Here is a 25,891-nt window from a genome sequence, read left to right as displayed (position 1 = left end):
ATTCGACCTCAGATAAGTGGTTCGTGCTCGACCTCAGATTTAGAGTAATATGTGTTTTACCAAGGTTCGGATTCGACCTCGGATAAGTGGTTCGTACTCGACCTCAGATTTAGAGTAATATGTGTTTTACCAAGGTTCGGATTCGACCTCGGATAAGTGGTTCGTACTCGACCTCAGATTCAGAGTAATGTGTTTTATCAAGGTTCGGATTCGACCTCGGATAAGTGTGTTAAACGTAGGGCATTTTGTAGTAAAACGGTGAAGGTAAAAGAGTGTTGATAAAAGGGAATGGGTTATCTTATTGATGGAAATATGTGCCTCGTTAAAAACCCTCTCAGCCAAGACCCATTTTTCTGTTTTTTGGGACAAAAGACTGAGGTGGGAAAAGAGTGCACAGCTCATTCATACAAAATTCAGCTGAAGTAGAACTTGAGATGCGTAGCATTCCAAGTCCGCGGTATGGGCTTCCCGCTGAGTTCTTCCAGCCTATACGCTCCATTTTCCAAGTCTTCTGTAACTCGGAATGGGCCACCCCAAGTAGGTGCAAGCTTCCCATCCGACGTGTCCTTTCGGGCTTCGCCTAGCAATCGCCACACCAAGTCACCAGCTCGGAAAGAACGAGGCCGTACTCGGGTATTGTACCTTCGGGAAGCTCGGAGCTTGCATGTTTCTTCATGGATTTGAGCTTTGTCTCTAAGCTCGTCCACCAAGTCGAGGTCAGCTGCCAATTCTTGAGCGTTCTGCTCGGTATCGAAAACCTGCCATCGGTGGGACGTCTCTCCGACTTCTACTGGGATCATTGCATCGACTCCGTAAGTTAGCCTGTAGGGTGTTTCCTGCGTGGTTGATTGGCGGGTGCAATGATACGCCCAGAGGATGCTGGGAAGTTCGTCGGGCCACTGTCCATTGGCGTTTCCCAGTCGTTTCTTGAGTTCCTGGAGGATGACTTTGTTGGTTGCTTCGGCTTGGCCGTTGGTTTGGGGGTGTTCCACCGAGGTCGGGAGATGCTTGATACCGAGCTCTCGGAGGAAGTCCTCGAATCCCTGCGCGATGAACTGTCGGCCGTTATCGGTTACGAGAGTGTGAGGGATTCCGAACCTGCAAATGATGTTCTTCCTTGTGAATTTTTGCACGTTCTCAGTGGTAATTTTGGCGAGTGGGCATGCTTCAATCCACTTGGTGAAATAATCGATTACCACCAGGAGGAATTTCAGTTGACCTTTCGTAGGGGGGAATGGTCTGAGAATGTCCATTCCCCACTGGGAGAAAGGCCATGCCGACATCATGTGGTGGAGAGCTTCGGGTGGTTGCCGGTGTGTGTCGCCGAATTGCTGGCACTCTTTACATTTTTGAATGTAGTTTTGGCAGTCCGACTTCAGAGTGGGCCAGTAGTACCCAACTCGGAGTACCCTGGTCGCCATTGAGCGCGCCTCGGAGTGCATGCCGCATATCCCCGGATGAATTTCCCTGATGACATAGGCTGCCTAAGACGCAGTCAAGCATTTGAGTAGTGGAGAGGAAACTCCACATTTGAATAACTCATCTCTGATGATGATGAACTTAGCCGATCTCATCCTTATCTTCCGAGCTTCGTCTTTGTCCTCGGGCAGGGTTCCTTCTTTCAAGTAGCTCCAGATGCCTGCCATCCATCCCAGGTCTTCATTGTCACTGACGTTGACGACTTTGTCGTCTAAGCTGGGTGAGTGCAAGGTTTCCTGAATGATGGTTCGGTGCTGTCCAGGCCTTTTGGTGCTGGCAAGCTTTGATAGGAGGTCAGCTCGGGCATTTTGTTCTCGTGGCACATGCTTTATGGTGAATTCGTCGAAGGACGAGATCTGGTGGGACATAGTGTGAAAGTACCGCTGCAGCAGAGTGCCTTTTGCTTGGTACGTTCCGCTGAGCTGCTCCACCATGAGTTTTGAGTCGCTGTTGCAACTTACCTTTTGAGCTCCGAGGTCGCGGGCTAGCCTTAATCCCGCAAAAAGTGCCTCCTACTCCGCCTGGTTGTTGGTCACTTTGAAGCCGAACTTAAGGGATTGTTCCAGAGTGACTTGGTTTGGTCCCTCCAATATGATGCCTGCGCCACCACCCTTAGAGTTGGAGGATCCGTCCACATGTAGAGTCCACACCTGAGGTTCCTCGGCAGTGGTAGGTGTGAGCTCGGCTACGAAGTCGGCCAGGCACTGGGCTTTCAGGGGTCCGCGACTTTCGTACTAGATGCCGAACTCAGACAATTCTACTGACCACGCAATCATCCGTCCGGCGAGCTCGGGCTTTCGCTGAATTTACTTGATGGGGTAGTCGGTTTTGACTACCACCTGGTGACTCTGGAAGTAGGGTCGGAGACGTCGAGCTGCGGTGACGAGTGCTAGTGCCAGCTTCTCGATCATTTGGTATCGCTTCTCCGCGTCTTGGAGGACTCGCTGATGAAATAGATTGGTGTCTGCACTTTCTGGTGCTCTTGTACTATTACTGCGCTGATAGCGCCTTCTGCTACGGCCAAGTAAAGAAGGAGGTCGGTTTTGTGATCTGGCCTCTGTAGGATCGGCGGGGTTGTGAGGAAGGTTTTGAAGCTTCGAAAAGCTTCTTCGCACCGATCCGTCCATTGGAAGTCTTTAGGTTTTCGCAGCAGGGTGAAAATGGGCCCTTCCTTTTCCGCGAGTTTGGGGATTAAACGGGATAATGAGACCAGCCGTCCAGCTAGGCGTTGGACCTCTTTCACCATTTGTGGGCTTTGCATCTGTATGATTGCTTTACACTTCTCGGGATTGGCCTCAATTCCTCTGCTAGTGATCATGAAGTCGAGGAACTTGCCTCCCTGGACGCCGAAGACACATTTCTCCGGGTTGAGGCGCATGTTGTGCTTCCTGACCTGGGCAAATACTTCGGCGAGGTCGGCAGCATGGTCTGCTGCCGAGGTGGTCTTGACCACCATGTCGTCGACGTAGACTTCCATGTTCCTCCCGATTTGTTGTTGGAAAACCTTATCCATTAGCCGCTGGTAGGTTGCACCTGCGTTTTTGAGGCCGAAGGGTATCACCCGGGTAGCAGTAGTTAGCGTGGTCGGTGATGAAGGATGTATGCACTTCGTCAGGCGGGTGCATCATTATCTGGTTGTACTCGGAGTACGCATCGAGGAAGCTGAGGAGGGCGTGTCCGGAGGCTCCGTCGACCAACCTGTCAATGCTCGGCAAGGGGTATGACTCCTTGGGGCATGCTTTGTTCAGATCGGTGTAGTCGACGCACATCTGCCACTTTCCCGAGTTCTTTTTTACCAGGACCACGTTCGCCAGCCATGTGGTGTACCTAACCTCACGGATGAAGCCGGCATTCAGCAGTTTTTGCGTTTCGGCGATGATGGCCTCCCGCCTTTCGCCGCCTACCTTTCTCTTTCGCTAGGCGACTGGTTTTGCCTCCTTGTGTATTGCTAACTTGTGGCAAATGAAATCAGCGTCTATGCCCGGCATATCAGCGCTGGACCAGGCGCAGAGGTCGGTGTTTTTGAGGATTTCCGCTTCGAGTTGCTGTCGCAACTCTGGGGTCAACTTTCTGCTGATCTTCGTGGATTGCCCGGGGAGTTTCCCGATCTGAAGGTCATCGAGCTCGTCAATGGGGCTAGGCCGTTCGTCGTGAGAGTCGGATCTTGGGTCGAGATCGGTGATTTCTTCGTGGTTGGTATGAGCCAAGGAGGTGGGGTCGCTCTTGCACTGTTCACCGAGTGAGGCGATTTCCAGGCTTTCGACATAGCATTGTCGTGCCGTCTTCTGGTTCGCCTTGACGGAGATAACTCTCCCATCATGCCCTGGGAATTTCATGGTGAGGTGTGAGGTGGATACCACCGCTCCGAGTTGGTTCAAGGTTGGCCTCCCGATGATGATGTTATAGGAGGTGTCGGCTTCCACGAGGAGGTATCGAACCATGATCCGTCTTGTATCCGGAGGTGCTCCGAAAGTTGTCAGTAGGTCCACGTACCCCCGCGTGTGAACGCTTCTTCCTGCAAAACCGACTAGGGGCTCTGTGTGAGGTTGTATGAGAGAGTGGGGGACGTCTAACCTAAGGAACGTTGGCCAATACAGAATGTCGGCCGAGCTCCCTTGGTCGATCAGCGTTTTGTGAACCTCCCGATTGGTTACCACTACGGCTATAACCATGGGATCGTCCTGGTTGGGGTTAACCCCGGCATAGTCGTCATTTTTGAAAGTAATCGTCGGTGCATTCTGGTGCGAAGCTGAGGTGGTGAAGTGTATGTGGTTGACGTTGCGTAGGTGTCTTTTCCAGGCCAAGTTGCTGGCGCCCCCTCTAGCGAAACCACCTGCGATTGTACTGATTACTCCCTGTAGGGGAGTTGGTACTTTTTCCTGGCTTACCTCGGCTCGCATTGCTCCGCCGGGGTTGAGTTGGGAGGTAGAGGGTTGTTCCGTGCGCAGAGTCGCTAGGTCAGCCTTATTGACGGTTCGCATCGCGGTTAGGTCGGTTTCGTGCTTGGCACGCATACTTTGTAGATCTGCGGCGTATTGCTGCTGCATCTGCTCGACCTGCTCGATCAGTTGTCTTAATGCTGCTTCGTTTTCCATGTTAGTGGTGTGATCTAGGTCGTCTGTTACGCGTCTGCTATGGCTTCTGATGAAAACCACAAGCGTGGCCGATAAGAGCTGTCTTGATCGGCCCCACGGTGGGCGCCAAATGTTCTTACCAGAAATCTGCCGTAGAGCTGATCCGCCAGGTAAGATCGATGAGCCTCCTTCGCTGGTACGCTTGTGCTCCAAGATGGGGGTGGTACCTGCCAAAGAGACTCCGATGCTAAAGTTAGTGTTTGTATGAGTATGAATCTCGTATATGTAATGCACGTACCTTGGTGTGATTTAGGGTTGCTTTGGGCCTTGGGCCTGAGATAAGATATGATAAGATTAGATAGTGGATCTCGTCCGAAGCGAGATCCCTCGAGATCAGTTATGATCTGCTTAAATGCCGAGCTGACGTCGCGTGGCGCGCGCCCGACCTCATCTTGTGCTGTGATGCCGAGCTCGAAGCTCGGCTTCGCAGTACGGACAGTACAAAAAGCATATACAAGAACAAGCTAAAATTAAAGGTGGAGGACAAGGCGATGAAGAACACCATGGACTACAAACAACCATATGTATACTTGGCGACACTCATACAAAATGGGTTACACAATTTAACACTCACTGTGCATGACTTAGATATAATGGTTGACATGAGATTTGAATAATTTGGCAAACAAATTGATGGACTTAAGCATCTTTATCAGCATAGGTCATCCGAACAGATTATGTTTTAGTGTCTATTACTTTCTCTTTAAACCATCTGATCTGTTATTTTCCTTGTGGAAATTTGGACCTTGAACTTTTTTTTTTTTTTTTGAACTATCATGCTAGATTCCCCTCCCCTGGTTATATGTTGTGGAACTATGAATGATGCATGCCATTGTTAGTGTTATAATATATTCTGTGTAACTATTATTTGGTTTTTATAGTGTGCCTTTAGGTGCATATCGAAGAATGTGGAAGCATTACAAACTTACTTGTTATATCACACTGGCCAAACATGTAATCAATTATGCACTAAATTTAATCCATTAAACACTTTGTGTGTGAGCCGAAAAGTGAACCAATACACAATTTTAATTAATTAAAAGGTAGCATAATCGGTTAAAGTTGTCATACTTGAAGCAATATACAACTTTAACCGATTAAAAGTTATCATAATCCAATAAAATTGTCATACACGAGCCATCTGATTATATAAAAGGAATTTTAGATTAAGAGTTTAGTTGGAGAAGTTGTGAAAATTAGATTATTTTAATAATTAATTATTATTATTATTATTTATTATAATGAAAATGAATTTTTGTTTGAATAAATTTATTAAAAAGTGATTTCGAAATGTTTAATTTTGTTTAGATATAATTAAAAAAAAATTATAGTTTTATGAAGTAAATTATTTTTGGAAGAAAAAAAAGATGTTGAAAAATAATATAAGCTTTAAATTTTCATATTCTTGAAAACAATAATTTAGTTTTCTTTAAAAAAAAATGTTTATAAATTTAATCCATTCACTCAAGCATTTAATTTATTAAAAACAAAAAAAAAAAAAAAAAACAACAACAACAATTTTTTCAATAAAAACAACTAAAAATATGAGAACCATCTTTCCCAAATATGCACTAACATGTGAATATAATCGATTAAATTCTTAAGCACTCCAATTGATCTTGCATTCTATTAGTCAAATAATTAAAATATTTATGGGACAATATTTTAATATTCATTCATATTGATTTAAGCAATAGAAAATACGTAATTTAAGTCTTTTTTTTCTTACCATCCAAACCAAATAATTTCATAATATTATTTCTCTTCTATTTCTTTTAAATCAAACACTCAAATTTTTGTTCTATATCTTACCTATTTTCATTGACTTATTTCCTCTTCTTAGTTTCCTTGATTGTTTCCTTATTTTTAAGGATGGTTGGCAAACTGAAATGGTTGTTATTTTCAAAACTAGTTTCTGATATGGTTCATTTTCTTTGACTAAGTTCAATCCATTATCTACAACGGTTACATCCCATATCCACGTTTTTAGCACACTAGTTGAGTTTTGTAAGGTTAGAACTCTATAAAAGTAGTGTGGTGCTCTTTGTTTTTGTCACTGAACTTGCTTCTCTTTACAGTATACAAACACGTACCATCCGAGTATGAGAGAGTGAAGGTTTGGAAACTATGTTAATTAGATTGTTGTTTAGATAGATAAATTGTCTTATATTTCTTAATTCTCACACATTTCTTTTCTCACAACTGAGTATTAGGAAGAAATTAACTACTTTTCTTTACAAGCAGAGAGTACAAGAGTTAAATGAAGCATAAAAGAGAGAGATGTTAACTCGAACAAACTCTATCAATGTATCAATGAATGAACAAACCATAAGAGAGTTTGGTGTTAGGGATGGATCTACCTCGGTCTTGAATGTGGAGGCAAATGCTCCCACCACTAGTACAAAAATGACTTTTAAAATTGGGGTTTTAAAATTGGTTATAAGGTAACCGATTTTAAAAGTGATGCGGTGGCAATTTCATAAATAATGGCATTACATTTAAAATCGGTTACGTTATAACCGATTTTAAAAGTCTGTGACGTTACTTTTAAAATCGGTTATTGAACAACTGATTTTAAAAGTGGATTTTTAAAATCGGTTATTGAATAACCGATTTTAAAAGTATTATCACAGAGTTAAACTTCTATATTCTCTCATTCTCTCCCTATCTCCATATTCTCTACTCTTTGCCTTCAATAAGTTCTTATACTCCTCTCTTTACTCTCTCGGACTCTCATCTAAAGTGTGCAGCTTCTCAGTTTTTCAGAATAATACAAGATCAAGGTAACATTGTCTTCTATTGTCTCTTGTTTTGTTGTTTTTTGGCGAAATTTGTGTCTGGAACGGCCCCAGAACGGCCCGTACTGCAAGCAGAATGGCCCGTTCTGGTTGCAGAACGGGCCGTTCTACAAGTAGTACGGGCCATTCTGCTTGCAGTACGGGTCGTTCTGCTTGCAGTACGGGCCGTTCTGGGGCCATTCATTTAGGCATTTTTTGAATTCCGGAACAGGCTGTTCCAGTTTAGGTACCCAACTTAGAAAATTAGACCATTTGTATGTATGTGTTATATATTTGTATTTTATTAATAATTTGTGATATAATTAATGTCTACCTAGTAATTTAGTGTTTAGAAAAATTAGTTTCTTTATTTGATTTTTATAAATTATTATGATGATGTTATATTTATGCACATATTGAGTGAACCTTAGTTTCCCATTTGAAATTTAATACAAATGATTAAAAAGGGTATGTGAAGAACCAACATCGTCCAGAAGCATCCATTATAGAAAGGTATATTGCAGAGGAAACAATTGAGTTTTGTTCTGAATACATGTCCCAAGCTGAATCAATAGGCATTCCTAAGACTCGTCATGAGGAACGAATTGCTGGGAAGGGTACGATAGGCACAAAATTGAAGAGCATGCCACGAGAAGAAGTGCTTCAAGCACATTTGTATATATTGAACAACACCGATGAGGTTCTTCCTTATTTAAATGCCCATAAAGACTTAGTGAAGGAAAACAACCCTCGAATGCCTGAAAAATGGGTGTTGAATGAGCATAACAAGACTTTCACCGAGTGGTTCAAAAAGAATGTTGGGACAGATTTAAATGTTTCTAAAACTTTACAACGCCTAGCTCAAGGACCTAACTTTGATGTGTTTACTTTTTGTGGATATGACATTAACAATTACTCATTTTATACAAAGGCACAAGATGACAAAAGTACCATGCAAAATAGTGGGATTATGATAGTTGCTCAATCTATGCATTTCTCAACCAAAAATGATAAGAACCCTATCAAAGCGTCCATGTGCTATTTCGGAGTTATTGAAGACATATGGGAGGTCGATTATGGTCCATTCCGAGTACCTGTATTTAAATGCAAATGGGTTGATAGTAATAGTGGTGTCAAAATTGATGAATTTGGATTTACCTTGGTGGACCTTAATAAAGTTGGTCATAAAGAAGAGTCTTTCATCATGGCTATTCAAGTAAAGCAAGTATTTTATGTCACTGATCCATCTAATAATAGGTGGTCAGTTGTTTTGCAAGGTAGGAGTAACAATATCGGTGACGAATTTGGGGATTCAATTGATATTATGGATACTCCTTCCTTCTCAACATGTCTGCCAACTTTTAATGAAAATGATGATGTGGACGATATACATGCCACTCGTGATGATCATCAGGAAGGAATATGGGAAAACATTCCAACTTCATGATATTTCTGAAATAGGTTATTATAATTTTGTATTTTTATTAACTTCTATTTTTATACTACATGTTATCAATTCAATTTATACTAATGACTTACAATTTATTTTTGTGTTAATAGGTAAATATGGATGAACCTCAAGACTCTACTTCAGGCTTTACACAGTCTACATCCTCTACACAATCTACAACCAAGAAGAAAGTCAGAGGTCCCACTAGAATGAAAAATGTTGCAGCCAAACGCCTCAATGGACAGAGGATACATGTTGATATAGATGAGATCACTGGGCACCCTACGGGGGATTCAGCTGCCCAATTTATGAGTACGATGGGGGTTCATGCTAGAACCAAGGTTTCTATTTTATTGCCCAGTTGGGATGAGGTAAAGGAGGTTGTCAAAAACCATATTTGGACAGATGTTTTGGTAAATTTTATTTATACTCATTTTCATTATTAAACTTAATTAGGATATCAATATGTATTAACTCGTTGTTAATTTAAATGTAGGAAACTTGGGATATTCCCAACACAGAGAGGATGAGAAGGAAGACCCTCTCTATTGTGGCTGAGAGGTGGAGGTAATATAAGACCACCCTCACAAACAAGTATATTTTTGGTGAAAAGAAAGGACAATTTCCTGGTGATAAAAATCTCACTATAGACCAAGAGACGTGGAACACATTTATAGAGTCTAGAATGAGTGTGGAGTTTTTGGTAAGTTAGGATTATATGCATTACCATTTGTGTAGTTGTGAATATTATATTTTACTCTTAATTTCATTATATGATACTTTTGTAGGAGAAAAGAAAGAAGGCACAAGAGACTCAAGCAAACAGGTCCCTTGGGCTCCTAAAGTGTTTGGCTTCTGTAGTAATGTCCCCTTGTATATAAGCCAGAGCGACATATCAGAGATTACAAACGGGCACTGCATGCTGAACATATCAATTTTGCAATTGTGGTTATTGTAAGTATTTGAAATAATTTTAATTATGTTTTGTTGCTTTTTTCTAACTTTATTTCTAACCTTGTAGATTTATCCATAAATTGAGTGTGGATAAAGGGAATGATCACATTTATGGATTTTTGGAACCCGAGTTAATTCAAAAAATTGGGAACAAGACAGAAGAAATTCAAGCTTACATCCAAAATTGGATGTCTGAATCAAATAAAAAAGTTTACTTAGTTCCTTACTTTTCTAAGTAAGTATATTTGTATATAATTGATTATAAATTTTTAAAAAATGTATTGTCTATTACTAATAGTTTCTCAATGCAGTGCTCATTGGCAACTTCTGATTATTTGTCCTATATATGGACAATATATCTGTAAGCATTTGTTCGATGCACAAACCTCCTCCTACAGATTTTAAACAATTATTAGATAAGTAAGTTGTTTTAAAAAAACTACTTTATTTTATTTATCATTACATTTTATTTTAAAATATAATAATGATGTCCTTTTATCATTAGGGCTATGGAAGGATACCATATGCTTAAAGGTTCAAAGTTGAAGAAAAAAATGCTTTGGGTCTCTCTTAAAGTAAGTTATTTTAGTAATGATATTTTTCTAAGGTATTTTCTTTTGAATTACCATTACTACTAAAATTGGTTTTTATATTCTTTTTGTAGTCTCATAAGCAAAAAGGAAACTATGAGTGCGGATACTATGTAATGAAGGCAATGCATACTATTGTTGATTCACAAATAGTATCTGGGTGGACTGAAGTACGTTTTAGAATTTTAGAATTTTTTATTTTAAGTTTGCATTTTATCATGTTTTAAGAGTTACTTCTAATTGTTCTAAATTTTCTTAACAGATATTTATAGATCGATCACCATTGCCGCTAGAAGATATAAACACCATTAGGGAGCAATGGGCTACATTTTTCATTGAAACATTGGCTAGCTACGAATCATGTTTATAGTTTTACTCATTTTGTAATTTAGGATGCATCATAATTTGTAAGTTACTTTGATTAAATATATGGTTGACATTTATCAACTCTTGTCATTTGTATGTAATTTGGTCTATTAAAAATATATGAATTGTCTGGTATTTTATTAATTTGCAGGTTTTGTTCAGGGATCCTCCTTAAATAAGTCAAATATTTTAAAAAAATTAATCACTTTTAACATCGGTCATTATGAACCGATTTTAAAAGTGGGACTTTTAAAATCGGTCAATGACATTGACCGATGTTAAAAGTCCCACTTTTTAAAATCGACTCTTTTAAAATCGGTTCAAGAACCGATTTTAAAAGTAAAAAATAACCAATTTTAAAAGTCTTTTTTCCACTAGTGCACTAATAAATTTTGTATGTCAATTTTTTATATATACATATTATAATAAAATATAACACTTATCACGTTAAAAATAAAGTGTTTTCATTGTCTCTTGTGTTTTTATGTTGTAAAAAAAGTAAAAAAAAATTAATATATTATTTTTTAAAGTGTATTTTTTTTGAAACAAATATACATCTTGTAAACATACTCTTTCTTTAAAAATAAATGGATCTTAATTATCAAATGTTTGTGAAATTTGTTAACATAAGCTCACTTCATTTTAGGAGTATATTAATAAGTTATAATTATAATATTTTTAAAATGTATCCAAATATATCTCACTAATTGACTCCTTTAAAAAATTAAGTGGGTGTAAATTAGTAAATTCATGTGTGTGGATCATGTTAATTATAGTTAAGTAAATTTAGTTAAGAGATGATAGCTTACTCAAGTTCATATTATACTTTTCTAAAAAAATAAAATTTTAATGCGAGAAAGGAATAATTAAATGATTACTTAGTTATTTATATAAAAAAATCGAAGATGTTGAAAATAAAAAAAAAATATTTAATATTTTTAAAATATGAAATCTCATATAAAACAATTATAATATATATTTTTATTTTAAAAAATATAAGATTATGTATTTATTACTATAAATTTATATATAAGTATTAAAGTTTTCGTCTTTCCGTCCCGCTCGGTGTGGAGGGCACTTCTCTCCTCTTTCTCAAGGTATGTCATCAACCTTTGTTAATTAGCTAACTCCGGTACGATTTTTTTTTTCAGCATTATACTATAATTGACCAAAAAAATATTTTTAAATAGAATTTATTTTGAAATAATTAATTTTTTATGTACTTATTTAAAATATTGTTAAAATGAATTATATTTTAGTAATTATAAATAAATAGTTTTAGTTTTAAATGCAAATTAAACGGCAGACAATTTTGCAAAACTGCATTCAAAAGTGTTAACACTGAAAATGATGTTTAATTTGCTGAAAGCCGCAAAATTTTAGCTGCTCCAAGTCAAATTCTTATAGGCATCCTAAAAATACTGTGATTTTCTAGTAGTTGGTTGTTAGATTTCTACTTATTAGAAAAACATTTAAGTAATGAAAATTAAGCTATTTGTTTAAACATGTATACTTATATTAACGGTATAATATATTACACTAATAAATGATTATATATATATATATATATATATATATATTGAGGAGGCATCAATTTATTTTAAAAGTAAGTCTAAATAGACTTATTCTGTTTAATAACTCATGTTTTATATCAAATTTTAAAAATTCAACCTTTAAATTTAAAGTTCTTAATACATAGATTAAGTTTGCAAATTTTTAAAAAAAATTTAAAACTATTTGATACTTCATTTCATTAATTTAAATCAACGTATAAAATAATTTTATGATTATCCATCAATTTGAATTAATGAAATGAAATATCAAATGCTTTTAAATTTTGAATAATTTTGCAGACTTGACTTATGCATTAAGAACTTTAAATTTAATGGTTAAATCGTTAAAATATGACGTAGAACATGAGTTATTGAACGGAGTAGGTATAGCTAGACTTAATATTTTTTATTAAATGGAATTTATTTTACTTTACCACTAAAAAAGTTATAGGAAAAATTACATTGACCTCTTATGAGGTATTTTTAAATGAGTTAATCACTTATACACTGTCCGTGTAAAGGTTTTTACACTAGAAGTCAATCAGAGCTGTTATTAGTGTATTTTTTATTTTAATTTAACTAAATGAGCAGATGAAAAGGCACTATTAACGGCTCTAATTGACTGTCAGTGTAAAAAAACTTTACACTAGCAATGTATAGATGATTAACTATTTTTAAATGACACAATCTCCTTCTTAGTTTTTTTAGTGAATACCAACTTTTCTCATTTATTTATCTATGATATATACAACTCCTAATAAAATATAACATCATTTGTTCATTATTAAGAGTGAACAAATTATTAATATAAGTGTCAGCAATTAAACAAGACTTGATCTCTTACTTAATTTTAACTCTCAAATTATATCTTAGATATCATACACATTGTGATTTAAAAATTATATTAACTTCAAGAAATAATTTGAAAAAAAGAAGTGATTGAAAATTTTATTTTCAAAATGGAAGAACAATAAAAAAATGTCATAAAGAAGACAGATCATTATATGTAATTTAAAAATGAATAATAGACAAATATATGATTAATAAAATATGAATTATCTTTTATTTTTCTCATTTTCTTATTTTAATTAATAAACGTATTCTAAAGAATGTGAATAATTTTTAAAAATTAGAGAAAAAATGTATCATTTAAACATACATGAGGAGTGTTATATTCCCAAAATTATATATATTAGTAGAGACACAAATCATCACTCTAAAATCTAAAACCTCACATTCACTTATTTTCTTATCAAATTAGATCCTCTCTAGCCCTCTTACATATATACATACGCGCAAAAAGAACAAAAAGTTTAAAGACAATAATAGAGGAACAAATGATAGAAAGATTAAAACAATGGATAGATAAAGGGGTCGAAGAGGGACATACAGAGACAGAGTGCAATAAACGATCGAAGTCCTTCTCGTGTACCCTCAGACCTCAGTAGGATCCACATGTAAATTTCTTTGATATTCATTGCATTTAAACTTCTTTTGTCACTCTAAAATCTATTTTTTTCAACCTATATTTCTCGCCTCTCTTTAGTTACCACGTAAACACAAGAGGATTCCTATTTACATATACCCTTTTCTTATGCATGGAAATGTCAACTTTATAATTTTTAGTATTTTTAAATATTTTATTTTAGTTTATCTAAGCAGAAATATTTATATTGATTAACTATTAGAATGTCATCCACAAAATGAATATTGTCTGCCATCTTCTGTTCGCAAATGGCCAACTTGTGTTTTTAACTAGAACGTGTATTTGGTAGAAAACGGGGAAGATATTGAAAACAATTTTTTTTTCTCATTTTTTTACACAAGGAGAATTTCTATTTAACATTTATTCCTGCTTGTATATGATACTAAATTATTTTCATAAATTATTAAAATTTGTACGGTAAAGTGAGAATATTATTTTATTTTCAACCATCTCGTTTTTAATGCATCAAATGGGTGTAAAACAATTCTACTTCTAAATGTCCCCACTTGGTCAACTAGACACCTTAAATCTTGATCAAAATCATTATCTAAATCGCGTTTGTCTCTAATATTAGATTTTCTTGGTGTTCCACTAGTCTTAGTGGAGAAAGCTTGAAACCAGGAACCTTTTTGACTTGCTCCACTTACATTTGAAGTAATGCCCTCCAACAATTTACGTCAGACCTGACCAAATTCACGATTCCTTGAATCATTGAATGTGTTCTTCAATCTTCACTAATAACGGTCAAATTTTTATCAAACCACCCTTTTCAAACCACCAAGGCACTTGCATACATAATTCTCTTTGCATGACAGATTTTTGTAGATTTTAAATTATTAGACTAATACCCTATTTTACATTGTTCAATATAAATTCGGGGTTCACTCCTTTGCAATTGTAACGATGCATATGAAATGATTAAAGCGATCGTAAGACACTTGAGAAATGGGAATCATCGTATTGTTCCTTGCATGACTGACATTTGTAAATTTTAAAGACTAACGTGAAAATTTAAAATTATTAGACCAATGTCCTAGCTTGCATTGTTCAAATCACTCTATTGACATTGTAACGAAGCATACAACATGGAATAATTAGAGCTATTTAAGAAGACACTTAAGAAATGGGGATCATCGCTCTATCGTTGCATGTATTGCAGCCACTGCTAATGAACGAGTCATATTGTCACACCAGATGTTGACACAACCATGACATAAATGATGCAGCAACAAAATATCAAGATTAGAAAGATAAAGACTTGATCAACCATCAAGGGTGCTAGTTATCAGCATGCACAGAAAGGAAACAACTTTAAATGTCAATATTTATTAAACTAGACAGATTGTTGAAACTCGAAACTATTGTAGTTTTGGTCAGTAGTATTCATGAACAGTATAAACCCTACAAATTCTGTTGATGTCTAAACAAGATGCTGCACACTGGCAGCCCACCAAAAGCCTAAATTAACAAAATACAAGTTTGTTCACTTCAGATTGGATGGTTGCGAAGAATAAGTTACAGGCACTTCCACTAAACAAAGTGTACAGATGAAGTATACATAACTGGGGTTATAGTATACATTGCTAAAGCCTATCTCCAAGCAGTCAGGTCTACTCAATCAGACTTCAACCTCCTGGCCTGTAGATGGGGCATCAGCATCCTCTTCTCCTTCATCATCATCTGCTTCGTCCGCTAGTTTTGTCAGCTCCTCCTGAATCATGATCTTTATAGATGCCTTTCTTGGGGTGAGATCCATATCAAATTGTTTAGCTGAAAAATGAAGAGCAGTTTTCTAATTTAGTTATGATGTAATATTTCTCATTTTCATGAATTGTCAAATTCATGCAAATGTTCATATTTGTAAATTGTAAATGATAAGACTAAATATCCTATATCATTCAAGGGAAAGAGCTCCTCTAGTCCTATGTATTGACATTCAGGTTTGAGGATAATACATGTCACTTGATGATTCAGAAAACAGAAACAGATGCATACAAAAGAACTTGTTCTTAAAGGCACAACAGTAGCACTATCTCATGGTTGCAATTGAGAAAAAGGTATAATTATAATTGTGTTTCAGTGTTTGAGTAAAAAACGAAGTGAAAAGGATCCATACCAAGTTGCTTCAGAATGTCAGTAAATGTGGCCTGCAAAAGAGAAAAAAGGCTTTCAATTTCAGAAAAGAACAGAATATTCAGTAGATACTAAGTACAACATTGACTTTGTCTGGTTCATGGCCATAAACACTAGCTTTTTATAGCCATAAGATGATCGGAAACAATGAGAAAGCAGTCCTTACTAGCAACAGCATCATAATTGGAATATTCAATATTACATCTAAGAATTCTACGAATTCCACTAGCAAATGAAGGACTTGTACAGATGCTAAAAATATTACAAGGTTTCGTATGTAGCTAATCTGCTGCCACATTCCTGACTTACTGCAAGTGTTTAATCATCCATATCGCTGACTTGTTAGATTATGTCAATTACTAAAGCATCAAAAATACTGGGTCATGCCCATATCCATAGCAATTGACCTTCAAACCCTTAATTGTTTCACCTATAGTTTTTCTGGATCTCCCTCTACCCCTAGCAATTGGGAAAGCCTCCATCTGATATACTCCCCTTATTGGAGCTTCTACAAGTCTTCTCACCATATGCTCAAACCACCTATTGCAAGTTTCAACCATTTTATCTATAATAGGTGCCACCCCAGCCTTTTATTTAATGTAATTGTTCTAATCTTATCACGTCAAGTATTAAATTCAGTTAATTCTCTGGTTAGCTTTTTACCACCTAAAATTCGAGTTTTAACAAAATTGCAGTTCCACTGGTTTAGCTATGTATCAAACAAAAAATTTCATCTAGTAGCTGAATTATGTAAAATTTATTCCAACATCTTACCGTATTGAAGTCAACTTCTTTAAGAATTTCACATATTGCATCACGCAACTGATTATCAGCGGGGCTTGGCTTCTCTTTCTTCTTGCCTTTTCCTTTTGTAACCTTTTCTGCTTGATACAACAGAAAGATGTTTTTTATTGTACATGGGATGAAGATGATTACACCAAAATCATTATCAGTTTTCCAATTACAAAACCATTCCCATTTAAACTTATGGAAATGGAAAAATAAATGTGCTGACTAGCAATACCTGAATAATTGTTTTCAGCCAAAAAGTATTTTTTTACTAGAACACAACATGCATTCAAATCGGAAGATATTTAAATGAAATAATAATAACAGCAAAGGAGAACTAAAAATATCTACCAGTTTTCTCTTTGGAGGCAGACTTAGTTGGTGTTGACGTCTTCTGCTTTCCTACTTTCTCACTTTTCTTCTTCCTTGAAAAGACCTTTGGATTGGGACTTTCATCACTATCATCATCAGACTTTGAGAGGTTGAACGATGATTTCTTAAGTGTTCTTTTTGGTGGTGTGCGTGACTTAGTTGTAACTGTATTTTTCACAATTTTACTTTTCTTAGCAGATTCTTTCTTTGTGGATGATGTTTTAGAAGGTTTTTTCTTTTCCTTTGTATCTTCAGATTCACTCCCAGAATCACTTTTATCTTCACTTTCAAATTTCTCTGGTGTTTCATCCTCAGATTTTTCAGCAACACCATTTTCATTTTCATTTTCCTCTTCACTTTCTTCATCTTTATCTTCTTTCTCTTCTTCTGACTCATCATCTTCTGTGTCAGATGTACTCTTTCTCTTCACAACCAAAGAATCTTCATTTTTCTTCCGACTCTGAAAAATATATGCCAAAAAGTTGAGCAAACCAAATAACTAAGAGAAGCTCCCAATAAAAACAAACTAAAACTTCACATATCACTTATGTTAATAAAATATTTTGAATAATATGGGATTAGATTAACATGAAATGCTATACAATAAAAAGCATTGATACCAAATTATACCTACAAACAATTAAATACTACTGTAGTAGTACTACCACAAGCCTATCCTGGTACAACTATATTTGGGGGCTATAATAGAGTCAGAAATTTGAACCTAAGACCAGTGTTGTGGAAATCACAATTATAGTAATAGTATCTTATGATCCAACAAGATTCTAGCTTCTTCCATGCTTGTTTATATCCAGGATCATTCGTCTGCAGAGTTCGAGTAGGATTACCAGGATTGCTTGTGAGACCATCAAATCTTATTCAAGAAGACCAAGATTGTGTTATGCAACCTGAAAGAAGACCAATATTTTCTCCAGGGATGTGCAACACTCTCCCAATCATTTTGACTCCATTCTCCTTCCCAACCATTTTGGGCTTCTTTTGGGTCTTCATTTAAAATTTGAAACATAAAGGACTAGCTTCTCAGTTATCTTCTTTTTTTCTCTCTTTTGACTTCAGATTAATTATCAAATATAAAATCGATTGAGACATTAATAATTAATAACTAGACAAGCAAAATTATTGAATTGTGGCATTAATGCATGTATTTGTTAGTTAGATTATCATATTTTCCATGTTAAAAATAGTTTTACATTTTTTATATGTTCTAACAATCTATGTTACAATCACACATTTTACTGTCTCAAACCCTAACCCCTCCCAAATGGCTTAACTTGGGTAGGATCATGATGTTGGCAACCTTGCCTAGGACCTCATGCAAATCAATCTCATAGTCTCTTATCACTGGCCCACTCCTTCGTGACATAGTCTATCATGACTACTAAACAAACAAAACTCATAATATGATATAGATTCTAGAATCCTAATATAAAGTGATAGTAGTTTCCACTCATTACAAGCTCCATCTACTATAAATGAAAAAGTTAAGAGCTAATATAAAGTACTCCTTTCATCCCATAATAAGTGTTGCATGAAAAGGAAAAAATAAGTGTCATGTTAGCTTTTTAATGTAATATTAATTACCTCTTTTTCATTTATACCCATAATAATATTATTAAGAAAATGGTTTGTGTTACATCATTTCTAGCAAAAAAGATTAAACATAAGGTTACCTTTGTAAATCATTATTCTCTTTTATCTTATTCATTAGCATTTTTTTTTGTGTAAAATAACCTAAGACAACACGTATTATGGGACGGAGGAGTATATGATTTAAAAGTAACAAAATAAAAAAAAAAATTTGTCTTGTGCTTTACCCTTTGTCTTTTGTGGTGTACTGTGAGTCGGTGACCACTTTTAAATAGAACTTGCAACAAGTATTTTTAGTGCCATCCTCTCCTCTATTATTTAGAGGATCAAACACATGCATAGAGTGCGTTTGATTTGTCAAAATATATGGGTCAGGATAGAACAATTTTTTTAATTTCATGTTTGATTTAAAAAAGTATCGTGGGACAGAACATATTAAAGACTATGGGACAGGACAAAAACTTCGCTTTTTGTTACTCAAATAACTATAAGACAAATTTTTGCTCTACATACAAACTACTCAAAAGACCAACATATCCCCACTTATTTTTTATCTCCTGAACCTCTCCCTTCTCTCTCCCACACTTTCACTCCCACTTTCATAATACCAATAACTATCCTCATCAACTCAAACTTCATAACTGCTATTTCTTAACTGTATTTCTCCACTCAATTCTTAGTTTTTTTTATAAATATTATTAGTTATTTCTTAACTTTCAATCTAACAGTTGGATTTATAAAATTCACATTTAATATAAAGTTATTGAATGATGTAATATTTAGTAAAAATTACACCAATGTCGTTTGAACCCTCCTCATATATATATATATATATATATATATATATATATATATATATATATATATTATTTTATAATTATAATAATATTATAAATTGTATTAGAACAATTGATATTAAAAGGGTATTATTGTAAATTTATATTATTTTACTTGTACTTTTCATAGTGCATCAAACAAGGTAAAGTTAAAAAATTGTCCTGTGACTTAAATAATGGTCCTGTACTGTTCTTGTTCTGTACCTCAACATGTACCAAATGCACCCTCATTTTTATGGGATAAGAACCAATCATTCACTTGGACAAGAACAATTACATAGAACAAGAGTTGTTAGAGACTCAGAGTACAAAACAAGCAAAAGTGTGATATACATGCATAATCCAAAGGCTGCAAGACTGATATTCTACTGCATGATTTAACTTTGAAACACAAATTATAGTTCGCTGCTTAAATCACATTTCACATTCCTGATGTTGAAGAAGTGAGATATTACCTTCGCAGAACGTCTTGAAGTTGTACCAGATCTTGATGAACCCCTTTTCACAACACGCTTGCGTTTTTTCCCCTTGCTGGGCTGATAATATTTAAAACATAAACAATATGAATATTGTGACCAGAACATAGCTACCTAGGAATCAAGACATTACCATAACACGGGGGGAGGGGAATTGAAACACCCAAAAAAAAAAAAAAAAAAAACCTTCTCTTTTTCTGCAAGCAAAACAGTTGTGGTCGCATGAGGGGCAACTAAAAATTCTATCAGCTTAGCAATAATATCTTCCTGCATAAGTAGAAATTTATAAGCAATGATAGAACAGTGTTAAATTAAACGGTATTAGTCAGAAAAGATCAATAATGCCTAACCAACACACCTTCCTCATAGTTTTGGCAATTGTTACGTCAAGCACATCACAGAATTCCAGTAACTTCTCTTTATTACACTTGTCAAGTTTTTCTTTTACTTTAATCATTTGTTTTTCCTGCAGTAACAATATTTGGACTTCAGAACATTTGGCAGACAAAGGATTTCAAGCACAAAGGCAAGAAATCAGTAAAAGATGCTCCCATAAACAAAACCCTATGATTGTAATGTATGATATAGTTGCATGTTATAAATACCAATTTTCTTGTTATTTAAAGGAAATAATTACCTCATTGTCACGCCATACAAAACCAGAAAACCTTAATATGTTACTCTTGATCTGAACTGCCTGCATAAGAGTAAAAAAAGGAGTTACATGAAAGCATAATAACATTAGTGTGACTTTTTAACACCAGGTAAGTTTACAATGTTTAACTTTTTAACAATTTAGGAAAACCACTATCCTATATCTTTCAATATAGAAAAACTGTAACAACTTTTAAAAAAAGTCAATGGCGGTGGTGCAACAAAGAACACAGATAGTTAATGAAGCAGGACATACCTTCCCTCTCCGTCCAAAGAGGATTGTATGGAACAATTTGAAGGTATCATCAGTCTTCCTTCTAGATAACTTAAATGCCACTGAAGCAGAAAATGCAAGGATCATAAAGTTTTTAGCTGTTCTGAAGCAGAAACATCCATTCACAGTAAAACAAATGTATAATAAGAACAAAAAATAATAAATCCCCATATATCAGGTCAACTTCATTAATATATTCATAAAAGGAACCTTTTCTATTATATTCAATTAATTTGAAGTCCATTATGTTTTCCCATTATCTAGAGAGCTAAAAGATTCCGTAGAACCAATAATAAAATGACATTAAATAACATGGATAAACTATAATAAGCTAATAATCTCATTTGCCATAAAAGTGAAAGAAAGGAGCTTTGTGCCACTATTACTGTCATTGAAGGTACAGTTAGAGGGAAAAGGAATATACAAACAAATATTTTTCCATTTTAATAGGAAAATAAAAGACAGGCAAAAAGTAACTATTTTATAAATGGATTAAAGTTCACAAGAGAATCAAATCAGCATACGATAATGGATTTTTCCAATAGCATAATCAAAGTAACTGCTTATTTTCCAAGTCTGGATCACCAACTCATGACAATCTGTAGGGTGCAGGGCTCAATAGTTTGTGGGAAAAGATGCAGTAAAGCATATATCCTTGGAACACAATCATTGAATTGAAGGGTCACAATACAACTATAATTTCATAATGTTCAATCGACCATCTCTACAAATGGCACATTCTTAACCATAAATTTGAAACATGTAAACACAATATATATCTGGCCCATTTCTTGCATGATATTATGTTAAATTAATCCCATACAGTTTTATCAAGATTTGTCATAAACCAAGGAAGAATGTGAAATGCTTTGCTTGTGCAAGTTATGCATTATATTAACTTTTGCAGGCTTGAGTATAAACAAAACTTATATTAAAAGACCATTATTGAAGGAGAATTCAAACAAAAGAAAGTACCATACCATTTGGTATATCTTTTAAAGGTGTACCACGACCCTGCAATTTGAATTTGAAACAGAAACTGTAAGCAAATTAAGTTATACCAAATGCACAATTAATGGCAAATATTTTAAATGTGAAACTGAAACTGAGTACCTTTTCAATGTGAAATTCTTTGTTTGCATCTTTCTCAATTGATGCTACCAACCTCTCAACTGATTTCCTTTCCCGCACAGGGCGATCAACAGTAGGAGTCCTTGGCTCTGTTTTCTTTAGTTCCTTTTTTTTCTCTTTCACTTTCTCCCCATTAATCTTCCCTCTCCCACGTTTTTTTGATCCTTTCTTACTCTTGCTAGCTTCTTCCTTCTCTTCTTTTGACTTATCAATATTATCCTTATCCTCATCTTCATCATTCTCCTCTATTTTCTCCTTTTCATCACTCTCCTCCTCCTTCTCCTTAATGCCAGCCTCTACTTCCATAGCATCTACTTCTGGTTTTTCAGCTTCCACTTTTTCATTTTCTTGTTTACCTTCCATTGTTTCTTCTACCTCAGTTTCTTCATCCATTTTATCATTCTCAGATATATGATCATCTTTCTTATCCTCTTCTATTTCTTTCACCTCATCACCTTTCTTGTCTTCTACTACCTTCTTCACAGCAACTTCCTTATCCTCCTTGACTTCTTTCATACCATCAACCTCCATATCCTCTTTTATTTCCTCCATCCCATCTTTCTTATCCTCGTTTACTTCTTCCACCCCATCTTCTTTCTTATCCTCTTTTTCTTCTTCCACTACAACTTCTTTCTTATCCTCTTTTTCTTCTTCCACTACATCTTCTTTCTTATCCTCTTTACCTTCTTCCACTCCATCTTCTTTCTTATCCTCTTTTGCTTCTGCTACTCCATCTTCTTTCTTATCCTTTTTTGCTTCTGTTACTCCATCTTTCTTATCCCCTTTTGCTTCTTTCACCCCATCTTTCTTATCCTCTTTTACTTCCCCCACGACAACTTTCCTGTCCTCTTCTATCTTTTCCACACCATCAACTTTCTTATCGTCTTCAATTTCTTTCAACTCTTTAATGCCATTGTTCTCCAAGACTTTTCCTCCATCAGTTTCCAAGTTCTTTTTCTCAGTAATTTCATCCAAAGTTTTCTCCTGCAAGCTCTTTCCATTTGAATCAGTCTTAGAAACTTCACTCACGGGTTCTTCCTCACCCATACTAGTCTTATTTAGTAAATATACAGAACTACTATTTCCTAAGCACACACTGCTCTACACTCTGCTAAATTGCACAACCAAAGCCTGCCTAAAGATTAAACAAAAAAGGTATCATTTGGTATAGTTAAGACAAAGACTCAATCAAGCAACAAAGTGCAAAAACAGAGGGAAAATTAAAACAATAAAAACTAGCTACAAAAGGGCATTCAATTAGGCAAGTATTTTAAAATTGAACCCAGGGTTATTGATACCATTCTATGGAAGCACTATAATTGCAGTGTGGTGGTTCCCCCCCCCCCCCCAAAGCTCCATCAAGGGTGTGTTTTCATAGTCGTGGCTAGATTGCAGGCTGTGTGCGTGCTATAGAACCATGGTGATTATGGGTCTTTTCAAAAATCATTTTGCCCCTGCTTCAGTGTCATTTTAGGGGAATTTTTATGGCTAAAAGTGAGACTTTACCCAAGGTTAGCAGTGTTTTTAAAATTGTAAGAATCATGAATTGTTTTGACAAATTGTTCTGGGTGCTGAATTTCACCTTAATTGTTTTGACAAATTATTCTGGGTGCTGAATTTCACCTTAAATCACCTGAATTGACCCAGAATCATTTGAATCACAATAAATTTCTGCATCACAATTCTGTTCGAGACTGGGTTGCATGTAATTGGGTTGTGTCATACATGACCCAATTCTGAAAAACTCTCAAGCATGCTTTCTTAAACAAAAGAAAATTGTGCCAAAAGGGAGAAAAACAGCTGATCTAAACCCTCCACACACACCACACAAATTACTTTTGAAAGAAGCCCTATTTTTTTTTCTTTTCTCCTTTAGCTGCTCCTCCCCACACACTATAGTGCCCAATGTACTGCATATATTCTCTGTCTCCTATTATTTTATTGTTGGTTGCATTCAGTATGGAAGGTCTTGCTGGTCAGTGGTACTGGTATCCTGCCTCTATTTTGGTATTTTTATATTTGTTGTCTCTCCTCTTTGATGCTGTCTTCATAGTTAACACTCATGTTGGGCTCTGTTCTGTTTGGGTGAAAATGATCACATAAAAAAGAAGAAAGAGATTAATATCACCAGTTGCTTATATAGTGACCTATTTGACTTCACAATGCCAATATATAGACATTTTGATACGTGTCTTCATGTATCACATTAAAATACTCTCAGATTTATGCCCTTTTAATTATTGATCATGAATTTGTGCTTTTATATGAATTTATTAGCTGTGTATATTAATTTTAATTTTAATTACTGATACTGAAATTGAATCTTATGATTCACGATCTGGTTCAATTCAGTATTCAAAAAATAGGCCTTTTCATTCATGATTTGAATCCTGATAGACAACCTAATGGTTAGACCAAAAAATGGTAATATAAAAAACATATTCCACCCCTCCCAAATCAACCACAACTATGTTCTATGAGGAGCCAAACACATAGCCTTCTCTCATTATCTTCTCCAGAGACCACCTCCTCTCTGGCTATTTTCTGGCAACTGCAATGGAGCAGCCTTTTTTCTCTTCTCGTGCAGTTTTCAGTCTCTGTTACTGCTCTATTACTGTCTCCTACACTGCTGTAGTTCCTTGTATGCTTTTCTCTTGACCCATATGACTTTTTTTATTGATAATTATAAATATGCCATGAATTTTGAGCATTAAATACGTAACTATGTATATCGTACTGATTATATATATGTATGAAAAATATTAAAATGGAGGCCCTCCCGCTTTAGTGTTTTTAGGGCTGGCTGCTAAGCTCTGCTACCCAGCATAGATAACTATGATTGCACCAGTGGAGCCAAATTATACCTTTCAGTGATGCCAACAACAACAATAAAGAAAAAAAAATGATATAGTTGATGAACAACATGTCAAAAGCATAAAAATTACCCCCACCCCCCAACACAAAAACAACAAAGGAATGTAGTTGATGAACAAAAAGTCAACATGTAATACTCGGCACTGGTGGGAGGAAGAATAAACAATCCGTTATAAAAATAAAAAAATAAATAAACAAAACTTATTTAAAATTCATTTTACACCGTTTTCGGATAAATAACATCATCTCTTCAAAAGGGTAATCTTATTCACACAATTCCGAAAACAAATTTCTCACCAGAGCACAGCAGAGCCAAGTTGAGAAACTTCAAAATATCAATTTTTTTTCTTAATAAAAACTTTGATGTCAAACTTAACCCAAAGAATCAAAATGAAGTAAAATCCCAATTTTGAGTAGTTCGTTCTAAATTCAAAGCCCTAAAAATTGCTCACACCAAATCCCCACTCCGTACAACAATTGACTCAAGAGAATACAAAGATGCAAACTTTTGAACAAAATACGAAGAGTTAGAAGGGAAATTGGAAGAGAAGAAGCTTACAGATTCAGCGGTTGGAAGAGAAGAACAAAGGAGCTTCACACTGTGTGCGTCTTTCTCTCTGTGCCACTGACAGTAACTATGTGTGTGGAGTTATTTCGGAGAATTTATAGTTCGGACTTCAAATGCGGATTTTAAATGCGGTTAAATTGACACAGATTCAACGGCTCAGATGGGGTTTTCCTGGGGTATGTGCAAGATCAACGGTCATGATCTGAAATTCCTTGTGTCGTGCATGTATGTTGGAATTTTTATATTATTACCCAAATGATTGTATCCGAAATTATTAATTATAACTGATTAGATTTTATTTTCTCGGAATAAAAAAAGAGATTTTATTATTTTCTTGTGAGTTGAAATATTATGTCATTAAGAAATAATTGAATATGCTGACGATAG

General features: G+C 35.4%; 2 protein-coding genes across 4 annotated transcripts; both read right to left on the bottom strand.

The window, feature by feature from the left end:
• Positions 1-413: 413 nt before the first annotated feature.
• Positions 414-1,421, bottom strand: LOC145955102 (uncharacterized). Its single transcript, XM_083069804.1, has 2 exons — positions 1,197-1,421; positions 414-836 (listed from the first exon to the last, which is right to left on the bottom strand). Exons 1-2 carry the CDS (start codon positions 1,419-1,421, stop codon positions 414-416), a joined length of 648 nt encoding a protein of 215 aa, XP_082925930.1.
• A 13,670-nt stretch (positions 1,422-15,091) lies between these two features.
• LOC109819103 (DEK domain-containing chromatin associated protein) lies at positions 15,092-25,622 on the bottom strand. 3 transcript variants are annotated; one of them, XM_020384697.3, is made up of 13 exons: positions 25,496-25,589; positions 23,899-24,139; positions 22,045-23,197; positions 21,912-21,945; positions 20,914-20,993; positions 20,641-20,700; positions 20,362-20,469; positions 20,190-20,270; positions 19,983-20,063; positions 17,063-17,543; positions 16,697-16,803; positions 15,906-15,936; positions 15,092-15,559 (listed from the first exon to the last, which is right to left on the bottom strand). In XM_020384697.3, exons 3-13 carry the CDS (start codon positions 23,107-23,109, stop codon positions 15,408-15,410), a joined length of 2,280 nt encoding a protein of 759 aa, XP_020240286.1. In that variant the 5' UTR covers positions 23,110-23,197; positions 23,899-24,139; positions 25,496-25,589; the 3' UTR covers positions 15,092-15,407. The 3 variants fall into 3 exon arrangements, with proteins under 3 accessions (XP_020240286.1, XP_020240285.1, XP_020240287.1); XM_020384696.3 differs by lacking the exon at positions 23,899-24,139 and having other exon boundaries at positions 25,496-25,622; XM_020384698.3 differs by lacking the exon at positions 23,899-24,139 and having other exon boundaries at positions 22,045-23,193; positions 25,496-25,582.
• Between the last annotated feature and the right edge of the window lie 269 nt (positions 25,623-25,891).

Source organism: Cajanus cajan, chromosome 2 (assembly GCF_000230855.2).
Source record: "Cajanus cajan strain Asha chromosome 2, NIPB_CcT2T_4, whole genome shotgun sequence".
NCBI lineage: Eukaryota > Viridiplantae > Streptophyta > Magnoliopsida > Fabales > Fabaceae > Cajanus > Cajanus cajan.
Note: the sequence above shows the minus strand (reverse complement) of the source record. Positions and strands in the feature narration are given on the sequence as shown.

Bases quoted from the DNA above. Each gene is read 5' to 3' on its own strand.
- LOC145955102 (XM_083069804.1), bottom strand. From the start codon at position 1,421: ATGGCGACCAGGGTACTCCGAGTTGGGTACTACTGGCCCACTCTGAAG. The intron at 837-1,196 runs GTAATCGATTAT...TCAACCACGCAG, and splicing joins AACTGAAATTCCTCCTGGTG to GAAACACCCTACAGGCTAAC.
- LOC109819103 (XM_020384696.3), bottom strand. From the start codon at position 23,109: ATGGGTGAGGAAGAACCCGTGAGTGAAGTTTCTAAGACTGATTCAAAT. The intron at 21,946-22,044 runs GTACTCAGTTTC...TTCAAATTGCAG, and splicing joins AAGAATTTCACATTGAAAAG to GGTCGTGGTACACCTTTAAA. The intron at 20,701-20,913 runs GTATGTCCTGCT...ACTCTTATGCAG, and splicing joins TCTTTGGACGGAGAGGGAAG to GCAGTTCAGATCAAGAGTAA.